At 51.0% G+C, this 24729-nt stretch overlaps 1 protein-coding gene across 5 annotated transcripts in view; it reads right to left on the bottom strand.

Moving 5' to 3' along the window:
• Window positions 1-2666: 2666 nt before the first annotated feature.
• The window catches only part of PRICKLE1 (prickle planar cell polarity protein 1), a 93668-nt gene continuing 71605 nt past the window's right edge, over window positions 2667-24729 (bottom strand). For 2 of the 5 annotated variants that reach the window (XM_037009747.2, XM_037009741.2), the window contains exons 3-9: window positions 13908-14093; window positions 12229-12342; window positions 11453-11590; window positions 10639-10842; window positions 9897-10083; window positions 8177-9040; window positions 2667-6360 (exon numbers count right to left, since the gene is read on the bottom strand). In XM_037009747.2, coding sequence (XP_036865642.2) covers window positions 5510-6360; window positions 8177-9040; window positions 9897-10083; window positions 10639-10842; window positions 11453-11590; window positions 12229-12342; window positions 13908-14039 — 2490 coding nt within the window. In that variant the 5' untranslated portion in view covers window positions 14040-14093 and the 3' untranslated portion in view covers window positions 2667-5509. Of the gene's footprint in view, window positions 6361-8176; window positions 9041-9896; window positions 10084-10638; window positions 10843-11452; window positions 11591-12228; window positions 12343-13907; window positions 14094-18567; window positions 18642-22330; window positions 22488-22698; window positions 22717-24729 lie in introns of those variants that run through there. The other 3 variants (XM_037009755.2, XM_073222786.1, XM_073222787.1) reach the window with 3 other exon arrangements.

Genomic DNA, 24729 nt, shown 5'->3' with positions numbered 1-24729 from the left:
TGGTCCTCTGGGGCAGCTGGGCCTAGTGTCCATGGCACGGGGTGCAGGACTAGCCCTGCTGTGGCAGGAATTGCCCATTTTCTTAGGCCAGGCATTCCGCTTCTGTAGAGGGATCTCGTTCTGCGCTGGGCGTAGCTTACTGTATGTCAGGGTCGGTGCACTGCTTCATGAGATTCTCAGTGCCACTGTTTTTCAGTTATTTCACTATCTCAGCAAGACTAGAACCACCATCCCAGTGTTTTCTGATTCACTCTCACGTGTCATAAGCCGACAAGGATTTTGTTCTTTTCGACAGCCGAGAGCAGGAGAGGTTATAACTTGGCTAAGGCCAAGCTGGAAGTGGCAGAGCCCGAGTTTCACCCAAGACTTTCATTTGTAAACCCAGCGTTCTTGGAAGAAGGGGAAACGTTTGGTCACTGTTTAGAACTGTGTTCAGATCCTTACCCCAGCGCTCAATAGCTGTAGGTGATGCATAATGTAATTATAATGGGTAATGTATAAAATAACTTACAAAAAAACTTTTGAGAAAATTTGAATCCTAGTTCAGTAGATTTTTCCTGTTTTTTTTTTTTTCTTTACCCTCAAACACTTCTGTTATCTCCTATGGCTTCTGTTTCGGCGTGATTTTAGGAAACACCTTTGAGGTTCATAGGGTAGTTAAGGGGCAGGTGGCCTGAAGGGTTACTCCCCTGCAGTCACAGTGCAGCCCCGGACTCAGCTCTTGGGCTGTTGGCTGGACCCGTGGTGGAATTTGAGAAGGGCCATTTAAGTGGAATGAACCTGGTAATTCAGTTCTCCTATTCTAGGAACCCAGATTAATTAAACATAGTTTAACACCTTTTCAGCCTTGCTTACAACATGCTCAGAGATTCAAGACTATAATTGTTGCCAGCTCTCTGAAAAAAATTCCTATCCTCACGATGACTCCAGAGAAATAACCTAAGGGAGGAAAGTATCGTGCCCTCTGTGCACTCCCTGCGGAAGACAAGCCCACCTGATGTGCATGCACCGGCAGGAGGGACCGCCCTCAGGCTTCTCCTCATGGTGCGGACAGCCCTGCACCCCTGCAGTCCCGTGCGGGAGCGGAACCCAGCCCTCCTCAAAGTCCCCAGCTCCCTCGTGGAGGGACGGTCCTCTCAGGAATCCTTGGGAGCCAGAAAAGGGAGACACTTGGTGCTGGGCAGGGAGGCTTTGCTGTTGACCGGCCGGATGAATGCAGCTTGGCCTCCAGAACACTCACGCTGCAGGGGAGCCTCGGAGCCGGCCTGGCACCCTCACTCACAGGCCAGACGCCTCACCTGCCTGGAGGAGGAGGAACCCCGGGGCCGGTGTGCTCTGCCCCGCTCTGCACGGTCAGCTCCGGGGTGGGTTTATGTTAGACGAGTCGTCATCCTTCCTGATGTCAGTGCTTCATTCATTTATCTAAAGACACTAAAGCAAATGTCAGCATCGAGAAGAACTGGTTTCACATTATTAATAGTACTGTTTGTTGTTTGGAATCAAGTGCTTCCAGGGAATGGGCTAAAATCCACTTCCAAAGTTGCATCATACCTTGGGTGCACAGAGCAGTTGGAATGTGAAATTTCCTTTGCAAAAAGAAGAGTTAAGGCTAAAATGAATCCCTAAAATCGGGATACTTGACCCCCTCGCCGGGTCTGTTCAAAGAGAGTAAATCGGCTCTAATCCTGTGGCCAAGTCTGTATAGATTCAATGTCTTACTTTTCTCCTCATTTCCTTCCCAAACCGGTTTGTGACAGCCACCCATAAACTCCATTCCGCTGCTGAAGTTTACGACTGTGTCCCCTTGGCAAACAGGAGCTCAGAGGTGCGGAGCTCAGATGCTGCTGCTCATTTCTCCGTGGCCCGGTCTCCCCAGGAATCCACAGGACTGTACAGGGGAGTGCCCTCTGGTTTTTGATAGTTTCAAAGAAGACCCAGAGCATCTACCCAGGCAATTGGCAGCTTTTCTCATTTGACTAATTAAAAAGGATTTTTATCATAATTGTGTTACCAGCATTGAACTGATGATGAGGCTTTTAGTGGAATTCTTTATCCTGGTCGTTCTTCTTTGTGCATACAGAAGAGGCCACATGTGTTTCTGTAAACGGTGATCAGTTGGGCCTCCCCTGGACCCGCCAAGGGACAGGGGACTCAGCTTCCGGCTCCTGAGTATGTATCCCGTGTGCTTGGAGACTTGCTGGTGGCAAGCTCATTTTATTCAAAGTATTTCAGAGACATTTGAATAGTTGCTGGTATTTAAAAGCTGGAGGATTTTGCCAAAGTTCAAGTTCCTAGTTTCTTCCTGAAAAATCTGAAGGGCTAGCGACACTGGTTCTTTTCCATGGCGGTGGCCAAGCGTCCATTAGGAAAGCAGACCCGGTAAGCCAGGTGTGCTCACCCTGTCAGTGCCTGTGCTGAAGCCCCCCAGGGACTCCGGAGGCAGGGCCCCACCACCCAGGGGCGTGCAAGGAGAATCTTAACAGTCTCGGGCCCCCAAGTACTTTCACTGGCCCTTTAAAAAGGCCCACAGCCCAGGTCGAAGGTGAGGGGTAAGACAGAAATGACATCTCCTTTCACTTTGGGTACTTTTTATTTAACTCAGGAACCGGAAAGCAAAGTGTCAGGAACAGTGAGCGTGTTCGCATGGTGAGTCGAGGAGGGCTGACAAGGCTTCTGCGACATTTATTTTGTCTGCATCCCTTTGTGGGCTTTAAGCACAATGTTCCCCATTTTGATCTGAGGTGAGGAAAATGCCCCTCCTAAGTTGTGCTTCGCACATGTAGAGATTAGAGGCAGGGTTTTAGCATCTGATGTTTGTCTTGGGACCAAATTTCAGAGTTTAGTGACTGACCAGAGACTGTACACTCTTGTTAACTAAATCTGTGAACACCATTTAGTGACTATATGCTTAATTTTCTTGCTTGATCCTTTGAGAACTGCAGTGCAAGGTAGTCACTTCCCTTTCCTCCTTGTAGATAGTCTAATTTGTTTTTGCAACTGCAAAGATTTAAAAGCTTTGGAGATTATTCACATTAGTATTGTGAATAAAATTTTCTGCATCTCCTTGAACCTTCGGCAATCCACATAACCCCTTACATGAGATGAGAAAACAGGTGGTGGTTGCCGGAAGCCGATGGAACTGACCTCCGGGATTTGGGAATGACTGACGGGAAAGCTACCGAGGACATTGACCAGGCTTGAAGCATCACCTGCCTGCTGGTTGTTCTCCGTCCTTGATCAGCAGCCTATCACAGTCCTTTCCCAGAAGATGCCCACTGTCCGCAGCACGGGTTCTGAAAAGGTCGGGAAATCGGCTGATAGGTGAGAGTGTGATGGGGTAAGCAGTGTGACCGTCAGCCAGCAGAGTTCCTGGAGGAGAACTGGTGCTGCCATCAAAGATTTACACGCACGACCTTTGTCCCAGTAATCATGCTGCTCAGAATTTACGTGCACGTGTGCCAGGGCAGGATAAGGCACCTCAGAGGACATCAAGTCCATCATTAAGGAACTGGTGAAGGAGATGATGGGAGTTCCAAAAGTGACTTAGACAGTCACTGAACAAATGAGGTAAGACCGGTTTGCATCTGACATGGCATGTCCACATACACAGGAAAAAACTAAGCCTCAGCGTAGTGTGTATAGTTTGCTACCATTTTAAAAGGTATACATGCTTGGAAGGACACACCAGAAATAGCTAATAGTGGTTACTTCTGGAGAGAGAACTGAGGGACTGGGCATGAAGAGGGGCAAGGAGACCCTTCCCTATCTTCTGTTGTTTGCACTTTTTTCCCCCACATGCATGCCTTTCTTTCTCATTGTCGGTATGTATGTAAATGAAGCAGACGAGGGAAGTGACAGTCACTGAGTCAAGAGCTTTCTGACCTCTGGTGCTTGTCTAGCCAGACTTATGACACCCAGTCTATCCAGGGGTGGTGTGGGGGCGTCGACCTCTGCTTCCCTGTGGGTTCACGTCCCTCCTTGCCAGGCCCTACTAGCTTTTCCCACACTGGTGAACGTGGCCAGCTTTGTGCCGCTGCACCTCAAGTCCTACTCCCCAGCTACTCAGGGGCAAGTGGCGGGCAGGAGCGAGAGATCTGCTCAGAGAGCAGGAGCAGCAGAGCCGATCACACCTGGACAGAAGGCCGGCGTGGGGGAATCTGGGGGTGTCTGCAGAGGTTTGTGTTTAGAAAGGTTTTCTGTTTAGTAAGCATTTATTAAATGCCTTCCTAAAGGTCCAAACACCACTAGGGCCTTAGGGCTGAAAGGTCGTGCAAGAGGGGCACACACTGGAGCATCAGCTCATGAGTTCAGATCTGAGGTGTCGATCTGCCTCTGATTTTAGGATTTAAAAGAAAAACAACATAACCGGAAGGCTCGGTTTTCAGAATTGCTGCTAAAGGCCAACAAGTTAGTGGGAAGGAAGGGATGAAAAGGAACCTCCTCTGCAGATAGTAAATCTACAAAGTCCTCTGCCCCAAAAAGCAGATCCTTGTTTTGGACTCTTCCTGTGAGATAGTCAGCACCGTGCTGAAAATGGGGTGTTGGGGGGTTGCCAGGGGGAAAAAATTCACCCGAACAGCTTCTACTTTTTTTTTCCATATATTCCAGGGGTATGTGTGGGTTGTTGGTTTGTTTTTACATTTATACAGTTTACATTGCTTGACCCATAAATAGCACTCATAAGATCATTGGGGCCAGATTAAAGAGTATTTACATAGCCCCACCATGCATAGGGAGCCTTTTTAACATTGAAAAATCAAAAAAAAATTTGAACTTCCATCACTAGGCAATATAAATTTGACCACCTACACTTACACACGCTGACTAAAATACAAGCGATCATTTCCTCCGTCAGTGCAGTGCCTGGCTCCCCAGCAGACCTAGCGCTGCAGTATAACACCTTGCGATTCAGGGATATAAAAATATCAGCTTTAAAATCTGAGCTGTACAGTATGTACATGGATATTTGCACCGTTAAATTAGGAATACACTTAGTCTATGAAATACTACATTATAAATAGCAAGTTTTTTTAGTCTGTAGCTGGAACTAATACAATGTTTACCTGGCTAATGAAGATGGGAAGGGGACGAGGTGGCCCCACACGATGGGATGCGCTGGGTCAGTGTGACTGTGTGCATGTCGCACAGACAGACCGACCAGAACCCGGGCCAGCCTGGTGTGGACGGACGCTGGCACTCTCGTGTTACAAAGGCGGCTGAAGTTCACTGTCTTAGATCAACCCCCGTCCGATCTCCCCACGACAGTCTCTTGCGATCTGGAGATGAAAGCAGCCGTGTAGGACCGCAACGGACCGCCAGGCACGCGATGCCGTGTCCGCCCGGAGGAAGCACGCCGTCCCGAGGGGGTCCTGGTGCTGGGCAGCAGCCGGGGCCTCCTTCCCACGGGCAAAGCGCTTTTAACTAGTTTAGCAACTTTCCTATGGAAGCGAAAAGAGGTGACTCGAGGCGGTTGCTGGCTAAGCCTAAACAGGACGCCAGAGCCGCTCGGTTAGGAAATGATACAGTTTTTGCCCTTGTGCCCCTTTTTCTTCTTGGATCTGGTTGTCCTCTGACCGAACTGGGGCGCGGGGAGCACAGGAGCCGGGCCGGAGAGGCCGTCCGGGCAGTAGGCGTGCCTCTGCGGCCGCGGCGGGGGGATCGGCTGGCCGAGGAAGTAGCCCTCCTCCTCCGACTCGGAGGAGGACGAGGAGGACGAGTCCCAGGGGTCGTCGTCGCCGCCCAGGCCCAGGAAGCGCCGCCCCGGGCTCCGCAGCGCGCAGTCGGACGAGGCCTGGGCGTACTGCCCGCAGAGGCCCGCGCCCCGGCCGTAGGCGGCGGCCTCCCGGGCGCCCCTGCTCCGTATGAACGTCTCGTAGCTGTCGGGCAGGTAGAAGCGCCCCCTGTCCCCGGGGGCGCCCCTCCTCTCCGCGGCCAGGTCCAGGGCGTTGTCGGAGCGGGACTTCCTGCTCCTGCGGTGGCGGTGGCGGGGCGACCGGGGTCCCCGCTCCTCGAGGTGGTGGGCGCGCCGCCGCGTCCGCTCGCTCATCGGGGGCTGCCGGACTTCGAGGCTGCAGCCTCCGTAGTCGATGACGTCGTCGGAGAACTTGACCTGCTGGGGCCTGGACTGCGACCGGGACCTCCTGAGCGCCGGCAGGTGCGCCGGCTTCTCGGCAGGCACCGTCTTCTCGGGGCACAGCTCGGAACCCAGGCTCTTCAAGGACTCGGCGCTCCTGTGCAGCATGGAGGAGTTCAGAGTCCCCATGTTGCTCATTTTCTCACAATCTTCTGCCTCCATTTCCTCGAAGTCCTGCAGAGAATACAGCGACGGCCTCGGCTTGCTCTCTCCATCCACCGAAGCCCCTGGGAGAAAAGCCAAGCCAAGATGTGATGCTCAGTCATCCTAATATTCTGCAATTATTACAATAATTATTACAGTAAAGACTGAAAGGAAGCACTTCAAAGACAATTCTTCCACATTTCAGTGTCTGACTTATACCCGAGGTGACGCAGGCGTTTTGTTACCGGTACGAGGGCACAGCCTGAGCGGCAGTCGCAGCGCATCACCCCGGCGGCAGCGGTCCAGGGGCTCTTCGCGAGTCCCCCGAGGGTCTGCGGACACGACCTGCAGGCGCTTCTGCCCCTCGGTCCGCCGACGAGCAGTCCGCCTCACGTGAGCTTTTGTGGGGTCAGCCCCTCCCTTTGCACCCCGTGACCGCCTCAGTCCTCCTCCTCCACCTAGTCCACCTCGTTTTATACCTACAGGCGGTGGTGGCCAGGGCCGCATCCCGCCCACAGCCCGTTGTGGCTGAAGGTCCCCCTGGGGCGCCTCTCGCCTGTTCTCTGCTGTCTGCGGTGCCAGAGGAGCCGCCAGAGACCGTGTGGTCCAGAAAGTACCATCCAGCCCTTTTGGGGAGAAGTTGGCCAACCCCGACCTAGTCCTTCATCCAGTCTTCCCCTTTGACACAGAATAACTTCCAGATTATCTCATTGTAAAATTAATTTTTAAAATAAATTAATCTCCTTCCTTAAAACTGATCTTGCTCTCCTCTTTTAACAGGGCCCAGGCAGGTCAAGACAAACGAACATCGCCAGCAGACTGACGGCCAGCAGGGAGTGGTGGGGGCTCTTGTCAGCTGGGACTGGGACTTCCTCCTTCCCAACGGGAGCCTGCTTTTCAGCCCTGTTGTTAAGGACTGTCAGCCCTGACACTTTACCAGATGATGTCTGTTTTTGATAGGAAATGTTAAAATACCTAACGTAGGGCCCAGCAAGCCCAGAGGTGCTTAGTAATTCAGTCTCCCCTACCATTCTCAGCTCCCCTCTCTTGCCAGCCTTATCTGTGACAAGCCAACAGAACTGGGGGGCATACTGTGTTCCCCTCGTTGCCCCTGCAGCATTTGGCTGAGCAGCCCCGAAGCCTCTCCTCTCTTACAGTAACGTGGCCTTTATGGAAGGACTGATGTCATTAGTGTGGCCATAAAACCAGCCAGGTGGCGGCAGTATTTCTGGGTGCAGAGAGTTACCACAGAAAGGAGCTTCAGGAGACCTGGGTTCCAGGCTCAGTCCGGCCTCTAAAAACCTATGTAACGTTAGGCATTTAGCCTCTCGGTAATTCAAGTTTCCTCATTTGTAAAATGCAATTAATGTCCACTCTATACAGGTCAGGGTCATTTTAAGGATAAGATGTGGGTAACTCATATGAATGTGCGTAAAACCATTAATGTGAAGTTATTGTATAGTTTGGGTAAAGAGTATTTGGCTCTTTCTGAGCTATCTGTTGCCACAGGGCAATTCAGGAAAATGCCAAAAATGTTAGGCATTTATAAAGTGTGCAGACCGATTCAAATATCTTCAATTTATACAGCATAATCTAGAAGAATGCAGGACCTTTTCACAGATGCAGATGGCATTATCCACATAAATTAATTTCCGCCTCTTTAAGTAAGGGTAATAATACCTACTTAAAAAGGTTATATCAAAAGTATATTTTCTATATATGCACGCATGTATGTATAGGTTTGTTCTGCTGTAGTGTTGTTTGGCATTGAATGGAAACTCCTTCCTCCCCTTACTCTTCAGTTTTAAATAACACAACCCCTACTGGTACTGAACCGGGACTTTGGGAAGAAACTTTTTAGCGGCGTTTTCAAATGCCCATAATCCCTAGATGACACACCTGTGATGTTAGACAAAGCCAGAGAATCCACAGAATCCCGAACGCTCTGCTCTGCCTTCAAGTCTGACAGACACTCCAGGGAGCCTGCGTACCACTGGGTCTGGTCAGGGCTGTATCCCGAAGCCCCGTGGTCCAGGTCCAGCTCCTGCAGCCTCCGGCTGCTGGCGGGGCCGGGGTGGCTGCCGTAGGCAGAGTCACCCAGCCCATCTTGAGACTGTGCCCAGTACATACCAGACTGGTATTTTTTACTTGCAAGGCTCTGGTTATGTTCCTTTAACTCGGCCTTATTTTTAACCATGTTGTCAGATATCCAGTGCTCACTGGCTCGAATGTCCATGTCACTGGGCTGCTGCTGGAAGAGGCTTTTATCGCCAAACTTGAGGAGGAGCTGCGTCATATAATCTTCATGCTCGGCCCATTCTTCAGGGTCTTCTGGAGTTCCGTGCTCTGCCCTACCTTTCCAAAATTCTTCATTGACAAAACCTGCTCCCTGCCTGGAGAGACTCAAATCATCCAATTTCCGAGAAAGGGTATCGTCAGCATTGCCAGAAAGGCCTGGAAACTTGTAGTTCAGAGCAGGGGACAAGAGGAGGGACTGTCTACACTGATCCGCTGACCGACTGCTTTTGCCCATCCGGACACTTCTTCTGGAGTCTCTTGACCGCGCTGACTGAAATGCCGAGTCAGAAGAATCAGAGGCATGGACATCTTCGCCGAGACTGCATGTTTTTGAGCAGTAAATCTGACCTTGTTTGGGAAGGAAGGGACATCCCAGCAAAGAGGCTTTACACTGGGCACAAGAAAAGCAGGCCTCTGTAGCGTGCCAGTGCTGCCCATCGTAGGTCATCTGTGCATGGTCCACACCTATTTGAAAAAGGACAGAATAACAGGCTGCAGTTCAATCTTCAAACAAGGGAAAAAGGGAGAAACGGAGAAGGACGCTGGGCACACGGGAGCTCTCGGGAGGTGGAAGTGTTTCATGCCTTGCTGGCTTGTGGGTCACTCAGGCACAGTTAATTCTCATTAATTGCAGAGCCCATATTAGCAAGTTTTCCTACTTGCTAAAGTCTAACTGCAACCCCAAAATCAGTACCTGCCGAGGTTTCACCGTCATTTGCAAACGTGCAGAGTGGGGAAAACTGTGAGGTGGTCAGTACACATGTTCCCAGCTGAGGTCAAACAAAGCGGTGCCCTGCCTTCTGTTTCAGCCGCCACACTGCCAGCAGCTGAAACGCTGGCCTATCTAGACCATGTTTCCTTTGCATTTTCATGCTTTCTGTTACCTTCACTATTCAAAGTGGCCCCCGAGCCTAGTGCTAAAGTGCTGTCCAGGGTTCTTAAGCACGAGGTACAGAAAATACATGTGTCAGATAAGATGGCTCTGAGTTCAGTGTTAATCAACAATATATATTAGATAAGGTGTCTTCAAACCAAAAACACACGTGACAAGATATGATGTACTCTTGATTAAAATGTGACCAGAGACTCAGAGGAGCCTCACCCTGCATTTCCCACGGGGCAATGATTTAGTGTTGACTGATTCAGGGGAACTTAATGCAGCTACCACAAATAACAAGAGCTGACTATCCACTGGTCAAAACTCATCAAATTGAAACACTGAAGACCTGTACATTTCACTGTATATAAGTCACACCTCAACTGGAAAAGAAAGAAAAGACTTGACAGTCACAGACAGACTGGGCGTGCGGGGCAAGCTCACCGATGTGCTGCCCGCAGGCCTCACAGTACTCGGCGTACAGGGACTCGAAGCAGCCGCAGCAGAACGGGCGGCTGTCCTTCATGATGTACCTCTGCCCTCCTAGGACCGCCTCGCACTCCAGGCAGCAGAAGTGGTTCATGTGCCAGTGGCGACCCTCAGCTTCTGTGCACTCATCGGCAAAAATTATCTTTAAAGAGAAACATGAGACCATAGGGCAAAAGAACATCTCTGAGTGCTGTTTTAAAGGCTAAGTGACTGCATGTTTCGGGCAACTGACAGACACTGGCTCTTCAAGAAATGAGACAGCTAACCTTGTTTCTGACAGCCTCACGCGTAAATTAACTTGATTTGGCTACAAAACAGGAGCAGGAATTGAAAATGTTGAAAGAGAAACTAAATGCTTGCTTAAATTTTAAAAAACAAAACATTTCTATATTGGAGACAATTCATTTGGTCACATTTTTGCCCAATCTTGGTTGAACCAAACTAAGATCATGTGCTACATACTCGGCTTGTAACTTATTTCTCCCTAACAATCCATCAAGGACATCCTACTTCTCAGTGCACAAAGACACCTGCTGCCTTCCCTTGGTCAGCTGTGTGTCATTCCACTGTGTGAAAGTACAGGGTGACTGTAAAAACACAGAGAACAAAAGCAGGTGGTATTCTGCCCACGTGCGACAGTGGAACACTGGCTGACCGGAAGCTTATTTTCCCCAGCGCTCAGGGTGAGCTCCGTTACCTCATCACATGCTGAGCACCGTGGTTTGAGCAGCTCGGCATGGTGCCTGCCGCAGTGGATTTTTCCATCCTGATAAAAATAGATGAGGTCGACGAGCAGCTCGCTACACGTGAAGCAGACAAAACAGGAAGGGTGCCAGCACACGCCGGGGCCCGCGCGGGAGGCGAACACTGCAATTTCACCTCCATTTATCTTCAGCCCACACTAGAAACAAAAGGATTTGAATTTAAAATAATCCTCCTTTAATAACTAGGTTCTCAGTGTTTCCCATGTTACACTAAACCCCAAATTTGTCAGGAAAGCCTTTATATTTGTCCCATCCTGTGGGTGATTAAATAGTTCTTCAGTGCTGGACTGTGTGTGATTCTCAACTGGAATGAACATGCCTCAGATTAATCCCCACCAGACGCTTTCTAGGAACGGCTTCATCTGACTCACGCTCGGAGAGGTCTTCCTGAAGGGGCCTCCTACTGGATACATTTCCTACCCTGGGAATGGCCAGGAACCATCGGTGTGTCTTCGTTATGTCTGTATCTCGTGAACACTAGGTGAACCCTAGCACCTCCCTCCACGCCAGGGCCCGACAAAAGGCAGGATTTCGCCCGATGTTTACCTACGGACAGACTGGCCACCCTGTCATACACAGCAGTGCAGCCAGTTAGCATTAATCCCCATTTAATAAAAAGCCAAATTGCTCTTCTTTCCCTTTTCTTTTTTAGAGGCTGTTTTGGGCCCAAGCCTGTGTCTGCCCCGTCATCTACCCCGGCTCACTGCACCCCCGCCCCACCTCGGGCACCCGTCCGGCGAGGGCTACCTGCTCGCACACAGTGCGCATTGCTGCTCTGGACAGAAGCTTAATGGTCCCTCTTCCAAGTGCTTCTTTCTTCCGCTGAGCACTAAACACTTGCAATTCTTTTTTCTCCTCTTCACTCAAGGACTGGCAGTACCGCACCTTCACAGGAAGGGAGACAGAAGCACGGCCCTGGGGCAGACAGTCGCCCTCACCAGTTCTTAATTCCAGGGTTAGTTTCAGGAAAACAGCACGTTTAGTTGCATGCCCCATGTATCCCCAATTTAGAGATGACACCATATCTTTTGGCACCTAATCTTGCAGCCTCTTTAGCAAAAGGGAAATACAGTTTGAAATTACAGCTTTTTAAAAAAAAAAAAAAATGAAATGGTTAAACTCTTATCAGTAGAGACACTAAAAAAAAATTAAGACATTAACCTTTCTACAAAAGATTTAAACTTAATTGCCACTTCCACTCTGCTCTCTACAGCACCCAGTTCTCCTGCAGGCCTGAGCTATGGTGATGCAGGGACTGGGGAAGGGGCAGGGGAATCTCAGGAATCTGTAGGCTCTGACGATTGGTGGGTGGCTGCAAACACTATAAAAATCAACTTGTGTTTATTGCACAACACCCTTTTCTCTCTCAAAGAATGGAAAGCTGCATTCTTCAGCCTAATTTTAACTGAATGAAGGCAGAAAGAGAGCCCGAGCCAGTGAGGGGCTGGGTCTATGAGAGGCATTTCAATGCTCAGTGTGTGATTTTTTTTTTTTCTAATTAGGCCTTCTTCCTGTTCTATTACCTCATTATCATGTGGTGGCAACTGGTACAGAAGCTGTTTAATTCGATGTTTCTCTCCAAGGCTGTTAACGTAAGGAACCTTCTCCTCTGGTAAACAAGCAAAATAGAGCTGGATCTGCACAAGAGACCGAGAGGATGTCAGCGCACAGAAAGTGAATATCTTCGCTTCCTGCCCAGGTCACAAAGCTGCCTTTCCCTTCAGGTACAGGGTCTGGCCTCTGCTGGTTGACGAGCACACCAGCTGAGCCCGCTCGGCTGCACTGCGGCCTCGGATGCCTAGCACCCAGCTGTGAAACTGCTCTTCAGGAATGCGACTTGTAGTGGCAGGAGGGGCATCATAAATCATGTGCCATAAAATATGCACATTTCTACTCCTTGGCCAGTCTGCTGAGAGAGCTAGGGGAGAGCTACCGACGCCCACACGGCCGTGTGACCACCCGAAATCCGGCCACGCAGGCCCCTGCCTTGGCCCCGAGTTGCATACGTCATAGAGACAGAGCTGTTTGGTTAAACTCTGTCGCCCCCCTTATCAGGTTCTCTCAAGCGTCAGCTTTCTTTGCTTCCATGAGTGTCACTTTCTAAATACCTGGACTCAGTGTCCCTGAGATTGGAGGGGAGCCATCCCAAGCTGTGCTCAGTTCATTTGGGAAGGAGAACTCGGGACCTGGCTGGGTTTTTCCCTGTTGTATTAAAGGAGAGGGTCTGCAGTGCTGGGAAGGAATAAAGGGGCTCAAGGAAAAAGGTGAGAGGAGGTAATCAGGGGCCCGTCTGAATGCCATGTATAACCCACCCCACTCAGCTGAAAGAAGGGTTCTCCTTCAATAAGCAGTTTGTCAAAATACTGCCTTCCTAACCAGTGTGCCAGGCGTCCACCCTGCCCTCTGCGTCAGCTGCACAGGCCGGTGTGCCAGGTCCCAGCCCGGGGCCTGGAGGGGTGAGAGACCCTGCTCTCAAGGGAGGTCCCCCAGGCAGGAAGCAACTGTGGCCCAGAGGCAAACGCGCACAGAGTAGCAACTTTCATTTCAGGTCACACCTTGGCCCTTAGAAGGAGACCTGTCACCTGGGGCTTCTAAGTCCATCACGTAAATAAGGCTACTGGGAAAGTAAAATTAGGCATCTAGACTGTTCCTGTCTTGCTTACCGTAACAATACAAGCACAGAATTAACTTAAGTTTTCCCAATTCACACTGTGGTATTCTTTCATGTGCAAGGTTATCCAAGGTCAGATGTCTCGGCAGTAACACTTCAGGTGGCCCCTCACAGCTGTTTGGCTCTTCTAAAGCAAAAGCATTGCTGAGAACTGGTGTGGAAACTCTCCTTCCTTTTATTACCTTTTTATTGTTACTCATGTTTTTTAAAAGGCTAAATTCCTCTCCCTCCCTCCAAAGGGATTGGTCAGAAACCCACGGAACAAACACGTAGGCAGTTATCCGAACATCACTCGTTGCAGCAAAGAGCATCATGAGAGGGCTTCTGGACCATGAGCCCAGGAGGGGCTGAAGACTCACCGAGAGACTAAGGATGACCTTGAAAAGCAAACCGTTAAACTCTGCAGAGAGGAGGGAGGGCTGAGGAGCAGCATGTCAGCGTGCAGGGGTGTCCTAGACTACTAACTTCTCTCTCATTCTTAAAAATCTGAAATCTCGCTGAAAAAAGAGCACAGTGGATGACGGCTCCTACCTGCTCCGGCCTGAGGCCCGGGGGCACCCATGCGTACTCCTCCAGCGCGCAGCCGGAATCGTCATCGGACGTGGAACTTCTCTGGTACCCAAAGGCCAGCTTGCTCATTTTGGGCTCCATCTCCAAAGGCATGCCGATCAAGTTACAAGGCCGGCTCCTCAGTCACAGGACGTCAGGCAGTGGCTGCTGTGGACAATCCGTGAGAGAAGGCGACTGAGAACCTGAGGGCACGACTCCCACCCTCCCCGAGCCTCTGTTCCAGGCTGCATGTCGCACAGCTGGGCCCTGGGAAAGTCACCCAACTGCAAGTGTCCCCTCCCCCAGGCCCAGGCTCACACCATTCGGAAATAGCCCCCTACCAACTCAGCATTCAGAAAATGCTGCCATACTCCCTGGGCTCCAGTTGCCTTTAGAAGGTTCCTCTCTTCACGCCATTCATTAGCAACGTTCCCGAGAAAATGGCCGTGTGGACTTCCTGCCTTTCCCACAGATGAAACCCCGTGGCGACCCATGGGCTGAGGCTACGCGTGTCGGGCTTGGGCTGCCCCCTGCCGTGCCCACTCTGTGCCAGGACCAGCAGCTCCAGGGACCCCACTCTGCTCCCGATTTTCCTCGGCAGCTTTCCCAACTGCCCACAGGGCCGCTGAGCAAGACTGCTTAGGTTTCAGGCTTCTAATCAAGTTTGGAGAGACACTAAACTTGGTTTACTCATTGAGAAGAAACAGCACACTTAAATGCATATATAGCACGTTAAGGCCACAGCCTTTACTATCTATGGGCTAAAGTCAGCCAGACGTCCATTAATGAGTTCCTTCAACAAAAAGAAATTGAATCCAAGCACTAGGCTGAACTCAGGCTTGGTGACCATTAGGCGCTGAAGTGCCTTATCAGCAGGCATGACTGACAAGGTATGCGGCACCTACTATGTGTGGCGGCCCATCAGGCTGCCACTGGGGGGAGATGGGGTCCCGCCCTGCAGGGAAAGGCCCCTCAGATGAAGGGCTATAAAGCTGTGACACAACAGTCTGCCCTACAGCCCAGGGACTCTGTTTTCACCATTTATATTCCTTGTAAGATTCTTCTGATTTTAAAAATCATCTCTCATCCTAAGACACTAAGAAGAAAAAAAGATACAAGAATCAGATACAGCTTTTCATACCTGCCCCTTTTCTCCACCAAAGGAAGAAAGCAATCACACATCATCAGCCTGACCCAAGTTCAGAGAACAAGGCCCAGGGAAGCTAAGTGACCTGCCTGAGCTCACACAGCTAAGCCAGTCCAATCACACTACATGCCTGACACATGAGACTTCCAAACAGTCCTCCTAAAATTCCCATTTTGCCCTTAAAAAATTCTCTCACTTGCTTAAACAAGTGGGAAAGGCAGGAAAACCTCAGCCTGAAGCTGTCCTTTCATGGCAGCTGTCAGTGCAACTCTACAAAGACTTACGTTACAGGAAGATGGTACCTATTCCAACCTGTGATTGTTACAACTTATGGTTTTTCCTTTATAAATCAAAGAACATTAAAAAAATGGAAGTTAAAGCAGTTCACAAATGGAAGGCCAGTCATCCAGTGGTTACACTCTCTGCTGGCTGGAGGAGCAATACCACACAGTGGATATTATTCCAACTAATAAATTCAACTTTCATTCACCCTGAACAAAAGTAGAGACGACCTCATTTCCTACACTACCGCTGGGAGCTTGTGGCCTTTTAAACACGTCGTTTCACACAGGTGCCATTCACTCATGTCTCGACTTAGGGAAGGCTTTCTAAACAAGGGCATATTCCCCTTCCTTCTCAATAAAAAGGATGTGTAAATGAAAGAAACTATTTCTTGGATCAAGTCTTTCCTTTTGCTTGAAAAAAAAACAACAAAAAACAACTTCCACATGTCAAAGGAAGAGAACAGGTGCCTTCAATGCAGTTCAACCTGAATCATGAAGTACGTACTTTGTCCTTGCTAAATACAGCAAGAAGAGACACTGCCCTGCAGAAACTTACAAAGAACATAAATATTAACTAGAACCTAAAAATTAAATGTCCCTGTATCCTAAAACAAAACACTGGAAATTAAGACAGGCCACGGGTTCTCCGGGCCGGCCTGGTGACGCAGAGGCCAAGGGTCTGAATCCCTTACAGCTGTAAAGGAATGATCCCTTGGTCAGCCTGCACAAAGGGTGCCGTACATTACTGTGCCAACCAAGGACCGTCACCCTCGGCCCCAGCAGCCACCATCACGCTTCTCCCTCCCAGTCGTCGGCACCCGCTGCCTCACCACAAGCCCTCGACTCCCACGCGGTCATCCCACTAGGACCCAGTCCTGGACAGCGAGGAGCACACCTGAAGTCACTTCTGTCGCGGGCAGGGCCTTCGGCTCCGTCTGCCGGCACCCTGGCAGCCGCCTTGCTCTGTACCCGGCCTGGCTGAATCACATCAAGCAGCTCAAGGGAGGCGTATCCTGCTCAGCAGAGGAGGCAATGGCCTCAGATATAAAGGGGGTGGGGCCTCATCCCACCGGTTCCCTGTCCTCGGAACTGGCCGCGCCGGTGCGCCACAGACACGGCGACGGTGTGACTCCTGGGACGCAGTCCATCTTGCCCAGAGGAGGCATTTTGAGAAGAACATACAGTCCAAATGGATTATAAAAATTCAATGGCCTCATGAGCTGTTGGTTTGGAGTTTATTCTGGAGAAAGTTTCTTTTTCCTTTTTATCAGAGAATAATTACTTAAAATGGCAAAACATGACACTGTTATTGGCCAGGTGACATAACATGGCCGCCACTTAACCAGGCTGTGATGAGATGCTTCATGACCACTAGCTACTTCTTAGACCTGATAACACAACAACTTTAATTTGGGTTTTTCTTTTTTCCTTTTAAAATTACCTGTGCATATGCATGGCAGCAGACCCAGTGCATACATTCATAAGCCTATCACCGTCTCAAACTGCGCTGCATGGAAGCCGCTGACACCTGAGCATGATTCCTGTACTTGTAATTGTTACAGTAATAAAGGTGATAAATAGAAGTGATCTCACAAACACCCCTTACACAGGCACTGACTTGTGATTTGATTTTTGCCTTGAGAGCCCACTAGAAAGGGGGCCTTATGCTCTGGGCCATGAAGGGTGTTCCTGATTATGTCTAAATGTGGTTGTGTTTGTTCTACCAAAGTGCCACCTTTCAGGCTGAACACAAAAGCATGCGTGACTGACATCAAATAGAATTCCACTAACTTCATTACCAGGAGTTGTCTCTTAAGATCGATCAGGTGAAATATGGACACATTCGGGTTTACAAATGAGTTGAATTATAAAGAAAAGAGAACTATTTAAAGTTGGGGTTATGATATAGAGTGAAACATTTTTCTCAAGATTTTTTTTTTTTTTTTTGCAAAACCACAGAGGGACAAGAGTGGTCCTCTCCTCTATCTTGTATTTTATTTATTCTTGTGAATTTCTATTTTGATGCCATTTCAGAAAAGAAGTTGCAGGATGAGTAAGCACCTCTGTTATAGCTTTTCCCTGGACTCATCACTTGCGACACTTCGCTTCCTTTATCATCATCAACCTCTTTCTCACACACACTCTGTGAGAATCATTTGAAAATATTTTTTACATTCTTACCTAACTACAACAGTTAAGCATGGTACCTTTTTAAAAGATATATTACATTTTTTAAAAATGTGTAAGGCATCCTGTTAGGTGCTAAGTAGAATAAAAAGCTAAAATAGCTCGAGCCATCATTTTCTGTGATTATTCTGAGGCAGGGTTACCATCCTGGTCTTGAAATGCTGTAGCAAACTGTACGAAGCCAGTCGCACGGCAACGACGATCACACAGCACGCGGTCCTGTGCTAGGTTTGCCCCTGCTGAGGGAGTGAGTGAGCAGGGCCCTCCCCTCTCCAAGGTCTCTCTACAACCTGAATGTGAACATGCGTCATAATGCAGGGGAAAGAAGTGGAGCGGCTTTCAGGTACGGGTCTGTCTGGGTGCCAGAGTCTGAGCAGGAAGGAAATGCGTAAGGAAACAGCAGCTGAGCCAACGGCATGGTCAGAGGTGGCACTGAGCTCCGGCACGCAGGACAGGCGTTTGAATTCCAGAAAGTCATGAGTCACCTGCAGACACTATCTTGAAGGGAAGACAAACCTCCACCGTAGAAGTCAAGGAGAGAAATGAATGACAACAAAAGAACAGGGCATGGACACGAGGGGAAGAAGCCCAAGTGTGAGGGGAGAGCAGAGACGTCTTTTCTTAGAAAGGCAAAGATTACAGTGGGAGTTTCCCGAACAAGCCACGCCCCAGAGTGGACGGCGTCCATCCCTCCGGCCTTTCTTGCTCTTCCTTCAGAAGTCAAAGAGCTACTTCTCACCGCTGAAAAAGACTCAAAGGCAGACCGCTCACAGGTGTATGACTTCCCAGTCATCGTGTGACCGGCCAGCGCACAGCCGGCCCGGGGGCCCGAGCAGGACTCCGGGGATGGGATCCGGGGCTCGGCGTCCGGCAAACACAGCCCTGACGTGGGCATTCCTTTAAAAGCCAAACACCGAGGGGCCTGTTTCTCTAAACAGCAATAATTTTCCTTCCAAAAATGGTAGAAGGAAGTGAAAGTTTTAAAGAAGAAAAGAACTACATTAATATAAAGAATCACACTTACTAACTGACATGCCAGTTGGCATTGTTCCTTCCACTGTTGACTATGCAGATTTTCTTGACACTGACCAGGGACATCTGAATAGGAACATGAAATAAAGACTGAATGTCAAGGCCTGAGTTTCACCTTCTATTTTGAATCTGAGAGGGCTCTAGCTTCCTGAAGGGCAAACAATTTTGAAAAACTTTGGCCACCCTTCTCATTTCTCCTGGACTCAGCTTCTACCCAGTCCTTCCATAGTGTCTACAGGGCACGAGGGTCTTTCCAGGTGTCCCAGGCGGACAGAGCAGCAATCATGAGCCCAGTATGTGCTTGACTGTGAGCTGGCACTCATTCCCCAAATTCAAGTGTGGCCTTGTTCATCCAACACCCTGACACAAAGGGGGGCTTCCTTAGGAAATTAACTTTCCAGATCCATTCACTCCCTCATTCATCCTGAAAGACCATTACCGAGCGGTTCTGAGAAATAGCGAAAGACGACCATCTGACATTTACTCCATTAAAAACTAAAACTAACAGAAAAAAGTAGCTACCATGATAAAGAATGGTTCCAAATCCTATTACACATTTCCTTGCTTTCTTTAATAGTGGTTTGTGTGTCAATCATAGGTGATCTCAGCCTTGGGCTGGTCATTTGCTCCTGTTCTGCGTTCTGCGTGGAAGATCAACAGCAGGAGAACGCTGGCCTCAGGATCCGGAGTCCTCAGGTGTCCACCAGCCGGGAGCGGCCCGGGGGCCTCACTCCTCAGTAGCAATGCGAGGAGTTCAGGGCCGCCTCACAGGGCAGAGTTTGTGTCTGCGACTGCAGGGCCCAGACCCGTGACTGTAGGGTGACCAAGCATTTTACAGGTTTTTTTCTCCCTGTTCTCGCATTTGAATTCCTGCCACTTCAGGTTTTTTTTATCAAGTAAATACCCTTTTTCCTTTGCCTGCACCGACAACCTCCAAATCTTTTTTAGTTTGTCACTTTCAATATTTTGTAAACAGGCAACTGCAGCTTGAAAAAATGTGTACAAGTACACGGAGTAACTACCCTGTGGACAATGGCTTACCCCTTCCATGTGCATGGTCATCACTGCTTAAATAAGATAACATACAATATGTGAGGGTGTTACTCAAACTAAAAGCAGCTTTATTATTTTGCTCTGCTCTTTTGGTCACTTGGGGATCATTTATTTTCTGCTGGGCTCTATGGTACTTCCAGGATAGCTGAGAATTAGTATTTTCATTGACCTTGGCATACACATAAATGAGCCTTTACTATTACTCCCTAAAAAGCTTAGTAAGTCAGTATTGACTATGAAGGTCCAGGGGCAGTAAAAAGTCTGCATTTTCACTGGAAGACAGATTCTTCCAAAGAAGCAACAATTGATGGCAATCGTAGCCCTGACATTTCAATAATCGTATGTATCAGGCGAAGGCTTTGGACTGAACCATCGAGGCAATGGGAAAAGACAAAAGCCATGTTAGGAGAGTGCCACTCCTGTCTTAAAGGATATTAATAGGGTAGTGATGGTCAGGAAAGGGATCAGGAACCTGGGAGGCCCTATTACTCCACTGTCATCCACATAAATGTGATGGCTTGGGAGCTAAACAAAGAGAAATTGGGCCAAAGATAGTTTTCCGTCTTAGGTGATTGAAAAACCGTGTACCAATAGGGAACTACTACCCAGGCTAGTCAGAAAGGGAGTGAGGACTTGTGGGGGTTGAGGAGAATGAGTTCAGTTAGGTACAGATTGAGATCATAACTGTGTGTCCATTCTGGTATGGTCCCTACTCATCATTGTCTTGGGCCAAGTCACAAAATCAAATCAAAATCATGTGAACAGAAAACAGTAATTTTCAGTGCCTGCCACTGCACATGAAGAAGTGTGAGGTCATAGGCCTAACTGCAAATCCCTCTGCCGGGGAAATTCCGCGCTAGTTCCCCTGTGAGGACTCCTGCAGCCTTGCAGGACCCCTGCGTGGACACGCCCAGGGAGCTTGGAAACTCTTTGATCACCAAAGCCCAGGGCAGATACTGATTTGTGGGGTCAGTGGGGCTGGCCTTCCCTCCATGCCCCCTGCTGCCGGGTGCCTTCCGGTGGGCCGCAAACTGCTTAACAACTTCTTTGTTCGACTGCTTGTCAACAAGGTCTTAGGACACAGAAGAGGCCGACCCCACACACCCATTCAAGAGTTACTGTCATTCTTCTAGGCTTAAATGTGCAGGTGAATTCCATTTAACTACAGACTCATCTGGTCCTAGGAAACCTGCTAACACTCCCATTCTTTTCAACACAAAGATTACAACCCTATGGATATGCATATTTCCTTGTTTATGGTGTCCTTAACTCAAAGCTAAAAAAAAAAAAGGCCAGAGACCTATAAAAGCCATAGGTATCAAAACTGTTAACAACGAAGGTTTGAATTTCTAGTAGAGACACTAAACTGTTAGCACTTTACAGTTTTCACACACCCACAGGGCACTGGGTGCCTATGTGGGCTAAAGGCAAAAGTCGTTGCCTGCAGAGCCCCTTCAATGTCACCTCTACTGAAATGAACCGCGGAGGTGGCTGAAGCAAGAGCAGCGAAGGTGTCCGAACACACAGCCCAGGGAGCCGCCTTTACTGAAAGCACCTGACCCAGCAGCTAGTGGCATTAGGCCACGTGCCCTTTGGCATTTTCTATATTTTCCAGGTAAACCCTCACCCATTTTCTGCCAGCGAGAAGCCTGTCGTGGTCACGCCATGGCCACGAAGCTGTCCATTTTTCCAAGAGGAAATGGGCTGTGCAGGGTTCCCAAGCACTGATTTCACGCACACACACATCCCACAGCAGCCAGAGGGCCGAACAAACGCAGGAAACCCACTGACAGCGCGGCCCTCGCCGGACGGCGGCCCGGGGTCGGGCACCGGAGCCCGCGGGGCGTCCTCACGGGCCGGGCGCCACCTCCCGGGGCCGCGCTCCTGGCAACGGCGGCCCCAGGAAACGTGGCCAGACCGGCCCCCGTGTACACACAGACTCGGGTTTCAGCCGCCACCTGTCGGCTCCCGAACAACACGCCTCTTTGTGAGGCGCAGGCGCCCGTCTGAAACCAGTTCCCGGAGAAACACTCGGGCCAAGGGCTGGAGACGCGCCGCCTCGGGCTGCAGAACCCGGTTCCGCCCGCGGCGCGGCTCCCGACAGGCTCCGGGAGCCCCGGGCGCACCGCGCTGGGAGCCGGGCGGCCGGCGTCGCCTTCCCCGGGGACACGCGGCGGGGGAGTTCCGGGGCCGCGACCGCCGTCGGGGCCCCGCCAGCCCGTACCCGCCGCGGGCCCCCGCTCCCCTTGGGGCCGCCCCGGAGCACCCCGTTCCTTAGGGCCGCCCCGGGGCACTCCGTCCCTTAGGGCCGTCCCGGGCACCCCGTCCCGTAGGGCCACCGAGGCCGTCGGGGCCCCGCCCAGCCTGTGCCGCCCCGGGACCCGAAGCGCCCCTGCGCCCCGCAACCCTGGCCTCGGCGCGGCGGCGGCGGCTCGGGCCGCGAGGGGGCGCCCCGGACCGCGGTGGGACCGGCCCTGCCCGCCCAGCCGGCCTCCCGCACCCGGCGGCCGAGCTCACCCCCGGCGGCGGGCGCGAGGCCCCCGGGGCGCGGCCGCGACCCTGCTCACCTCCGCGGACCCCCTCACCTCGGGGCAGCCCCGCCGCGGACGCGCTCGCGGCCATCGCCCGGGCCGCCGCCCCCACCCGCGCGCCCGCCCCCCGCGCTCCCGGAGGGGCCCCGGGCCGCTTCCGGCGCGACTCACCCGCCGCCGGCCCGCAGGCGCCCGGCCCGCACATCCCGGCCGCGGTGTCCCCGCCCCGCCGCGAGCGTACGTCCCGTCTCCGCGGCCCGCGACCTTCAGGAGCAACCGGAGCCCGCGCACCCGCTCCCGCCGCGCCGCCGGCCCCGCCTGCCGCCCGCGCGCCAGGGACCGTCCCCGCCGGCCGGGCCCCCCAGGCCCACGTGCCGCGCGCTCGGCCCGCCTCCCGCAGGCGGCGCCGCACCCCCGTCCGCGCGGTAGGGCGGGCACGGGCCCCGCAGGTGCCCCTCCCGGGACCCCCGCCCCGGGGGCCCCCTCCGCCCGCGCGGCGACGGCGGCCCGGCCCGAGCGCCCTCCGAGGGGCTCATTACCATGTGAATCCCTCCCCGAGGCTCGGGCCTGTCGGAGGGACTCCTGCCGCTGAGCGCAGGAGATTGATTTTCATCAGTAAATAACAGCAAAAGGGGAGCCGGGTCCCGGGATGCGCGTAATCAAGCTCGTGAATAAGAGTTTTTATAACGAGGTGAAGGGAACCCCATTACTCAGACTCAGGGACGTGCCCCACCTTCAAGGCTCATCCTGCGCCCGAGCAGCACGTCCCGGGAGTGCGTGGGTGCCTCGGGGGGGCTGGGCGCTCGCCGCCCGCAGAGCAGCGGCGGGACCTCAAAGCAAGCCCAGAAGGAGATGCGGGAGCAGCAATACCAACAGCAGCGGTTATCAATCTCTTTTGAACGACAAATTCAATTCCTACGGCAGAATGCCAAGGTAAGGCAGAGAAAAAGAAGCCTTAAGAGCTTTGTCAGTGTATAAAAAGCGAGTAAATGAAAGCATCTTAAAATGGTCACCAGCCCCTTCTGCATCGTGCCTTTTTATAGGTTTAAAAAAATCTTTGTAACATCAGGATTCCTTGGGAGTGATTTGCAGCATAGACGTTTCTGCAGTGGACAGCTGAACAATGGCCCATTGTAACTGATTTAAAAATACACAAACACTTGCCGCAAATAGAGCAGCCGAGTAAATACCTCTGAGGCCCGGGTCTGTTATCTCTGCCGCAGAGCCTGGCAGCTGAGAAGCCACTTCTTTTAACTTACTCCTTTAAAGTGGCAGAGACCAAAAAAAAAAAAAAAAAAATAGCTGTGGCTCGGCTGGTAGACTGATTCAGAAACACTTATTCAGACAGCAGGATTTGTCATTCAAATAGACTGTCGGCCAAGAGATTCCAGTTTTGAAGACAGTTCCCAAACAGTTTTAATCCACAGCTCCTCGGCCTTCAGGTGGTAAGGGGATGTGTGGGAGGGCTGGGGGAGGACTTTAAAGGTCACCCTCCATGGAGCTGCGGAATTAACCTTGACTGTGCAGGACAGATTCCCTTCTTCGTTCTTCATTCGGTTTGGGTTTCCTCAAGGAAGTCATCAGCTGACAGCATCTATAGAGCAACTGTGCGGTCAGTTAGGGATTTAACCCAAACCCTGAACTATCGTATCGCTATGATGAGGGACCGGCCTGGAGCAGTCCACCGAACCCTCCCGACTCCAGACCAGAGCAACACTTAACCATTATTAAACGTCAGCCATTGTTGTGCGCTTCCTCTAACGCAGTTACTTGAAAATACTGTTACATTTTCAACAGGTACTGTCAGCTTTATTGCCCATTGTACCTGTTTTTACTGATGGCACAGTTTGGGGACACTTAAAAGCCTCCTACTGATGTTCAGTCTGAATGCAAGTGGCGTTAGTCTGGTGGGAAAGGCATTGTTATTGTCAAGGGTGAATTTAAGGCAGGATGGAGAAGGCCCCCAGCTGGCATCGTTTTGTGTCAGCAGGTGGACTATTCACTGCTTGCAGATCACACTTGAGGGGAGGCTGAGAAAGGAAGCCCAGAAATTCATAGCACTTAGTCCCCTCACCCCATCCTGGTCTCTGCTCTAGTGCGACGGCCCCAGGAGGCCTCCACCCTCCGTCAGCCCCAGTGTCACCCCGCCCTCCCGTTCACAGTATTCATCTTCATAACTTCACTTGACATCATACATCTACTTGTTCACATTCACTAGGAAGTGGGGGCTTTGGGGGTTCACTACTGTATTCCCAGCACCTAGAATCATGCCTGGCCCATAGCAGACAAGTTCAATAAACATAAGTCATGTGGACAAATGAGTTATGAGTATTCTCAGGCCCTCACAACTATGCCATAACTGAACACCCAGGTCCGTTCCTAACCTAAAACCAGACCGAACTGCAATGTCCTAATGGAGGAGACTGACAGAAAACAGAAACACGCCAAAGCAAGAGAATGGAGAGGCTGCCCGTTTTATGGAATGCCAGCCTGCTCTACTGGGTCTGGTGGAAAGAGAGAAAGTACGAAACACAGAGCGAACTCTGGTGCGATTCCTTGGTTCTCCTGGG

Source organism: Manis javanica, chromosome 15 (genome assembly GCF_040802235.1).
Source record: "Manis javanica isolate MJ-LG chromosome 15, MJ_LKY, whole genome shotgun sequence".
NCBI classification, from domain to species: domain Eukaryota; kingdom Metazoa; phylum Chordata; class Mammalia; order Pholidota; family Manidae; genus Manis; species Manis javanica.
The sequence above is the reverse complement of the archived record's forward strand: the minus strand, read 5'-3'. Positions and strand labels throughout refer to the sequence as shown.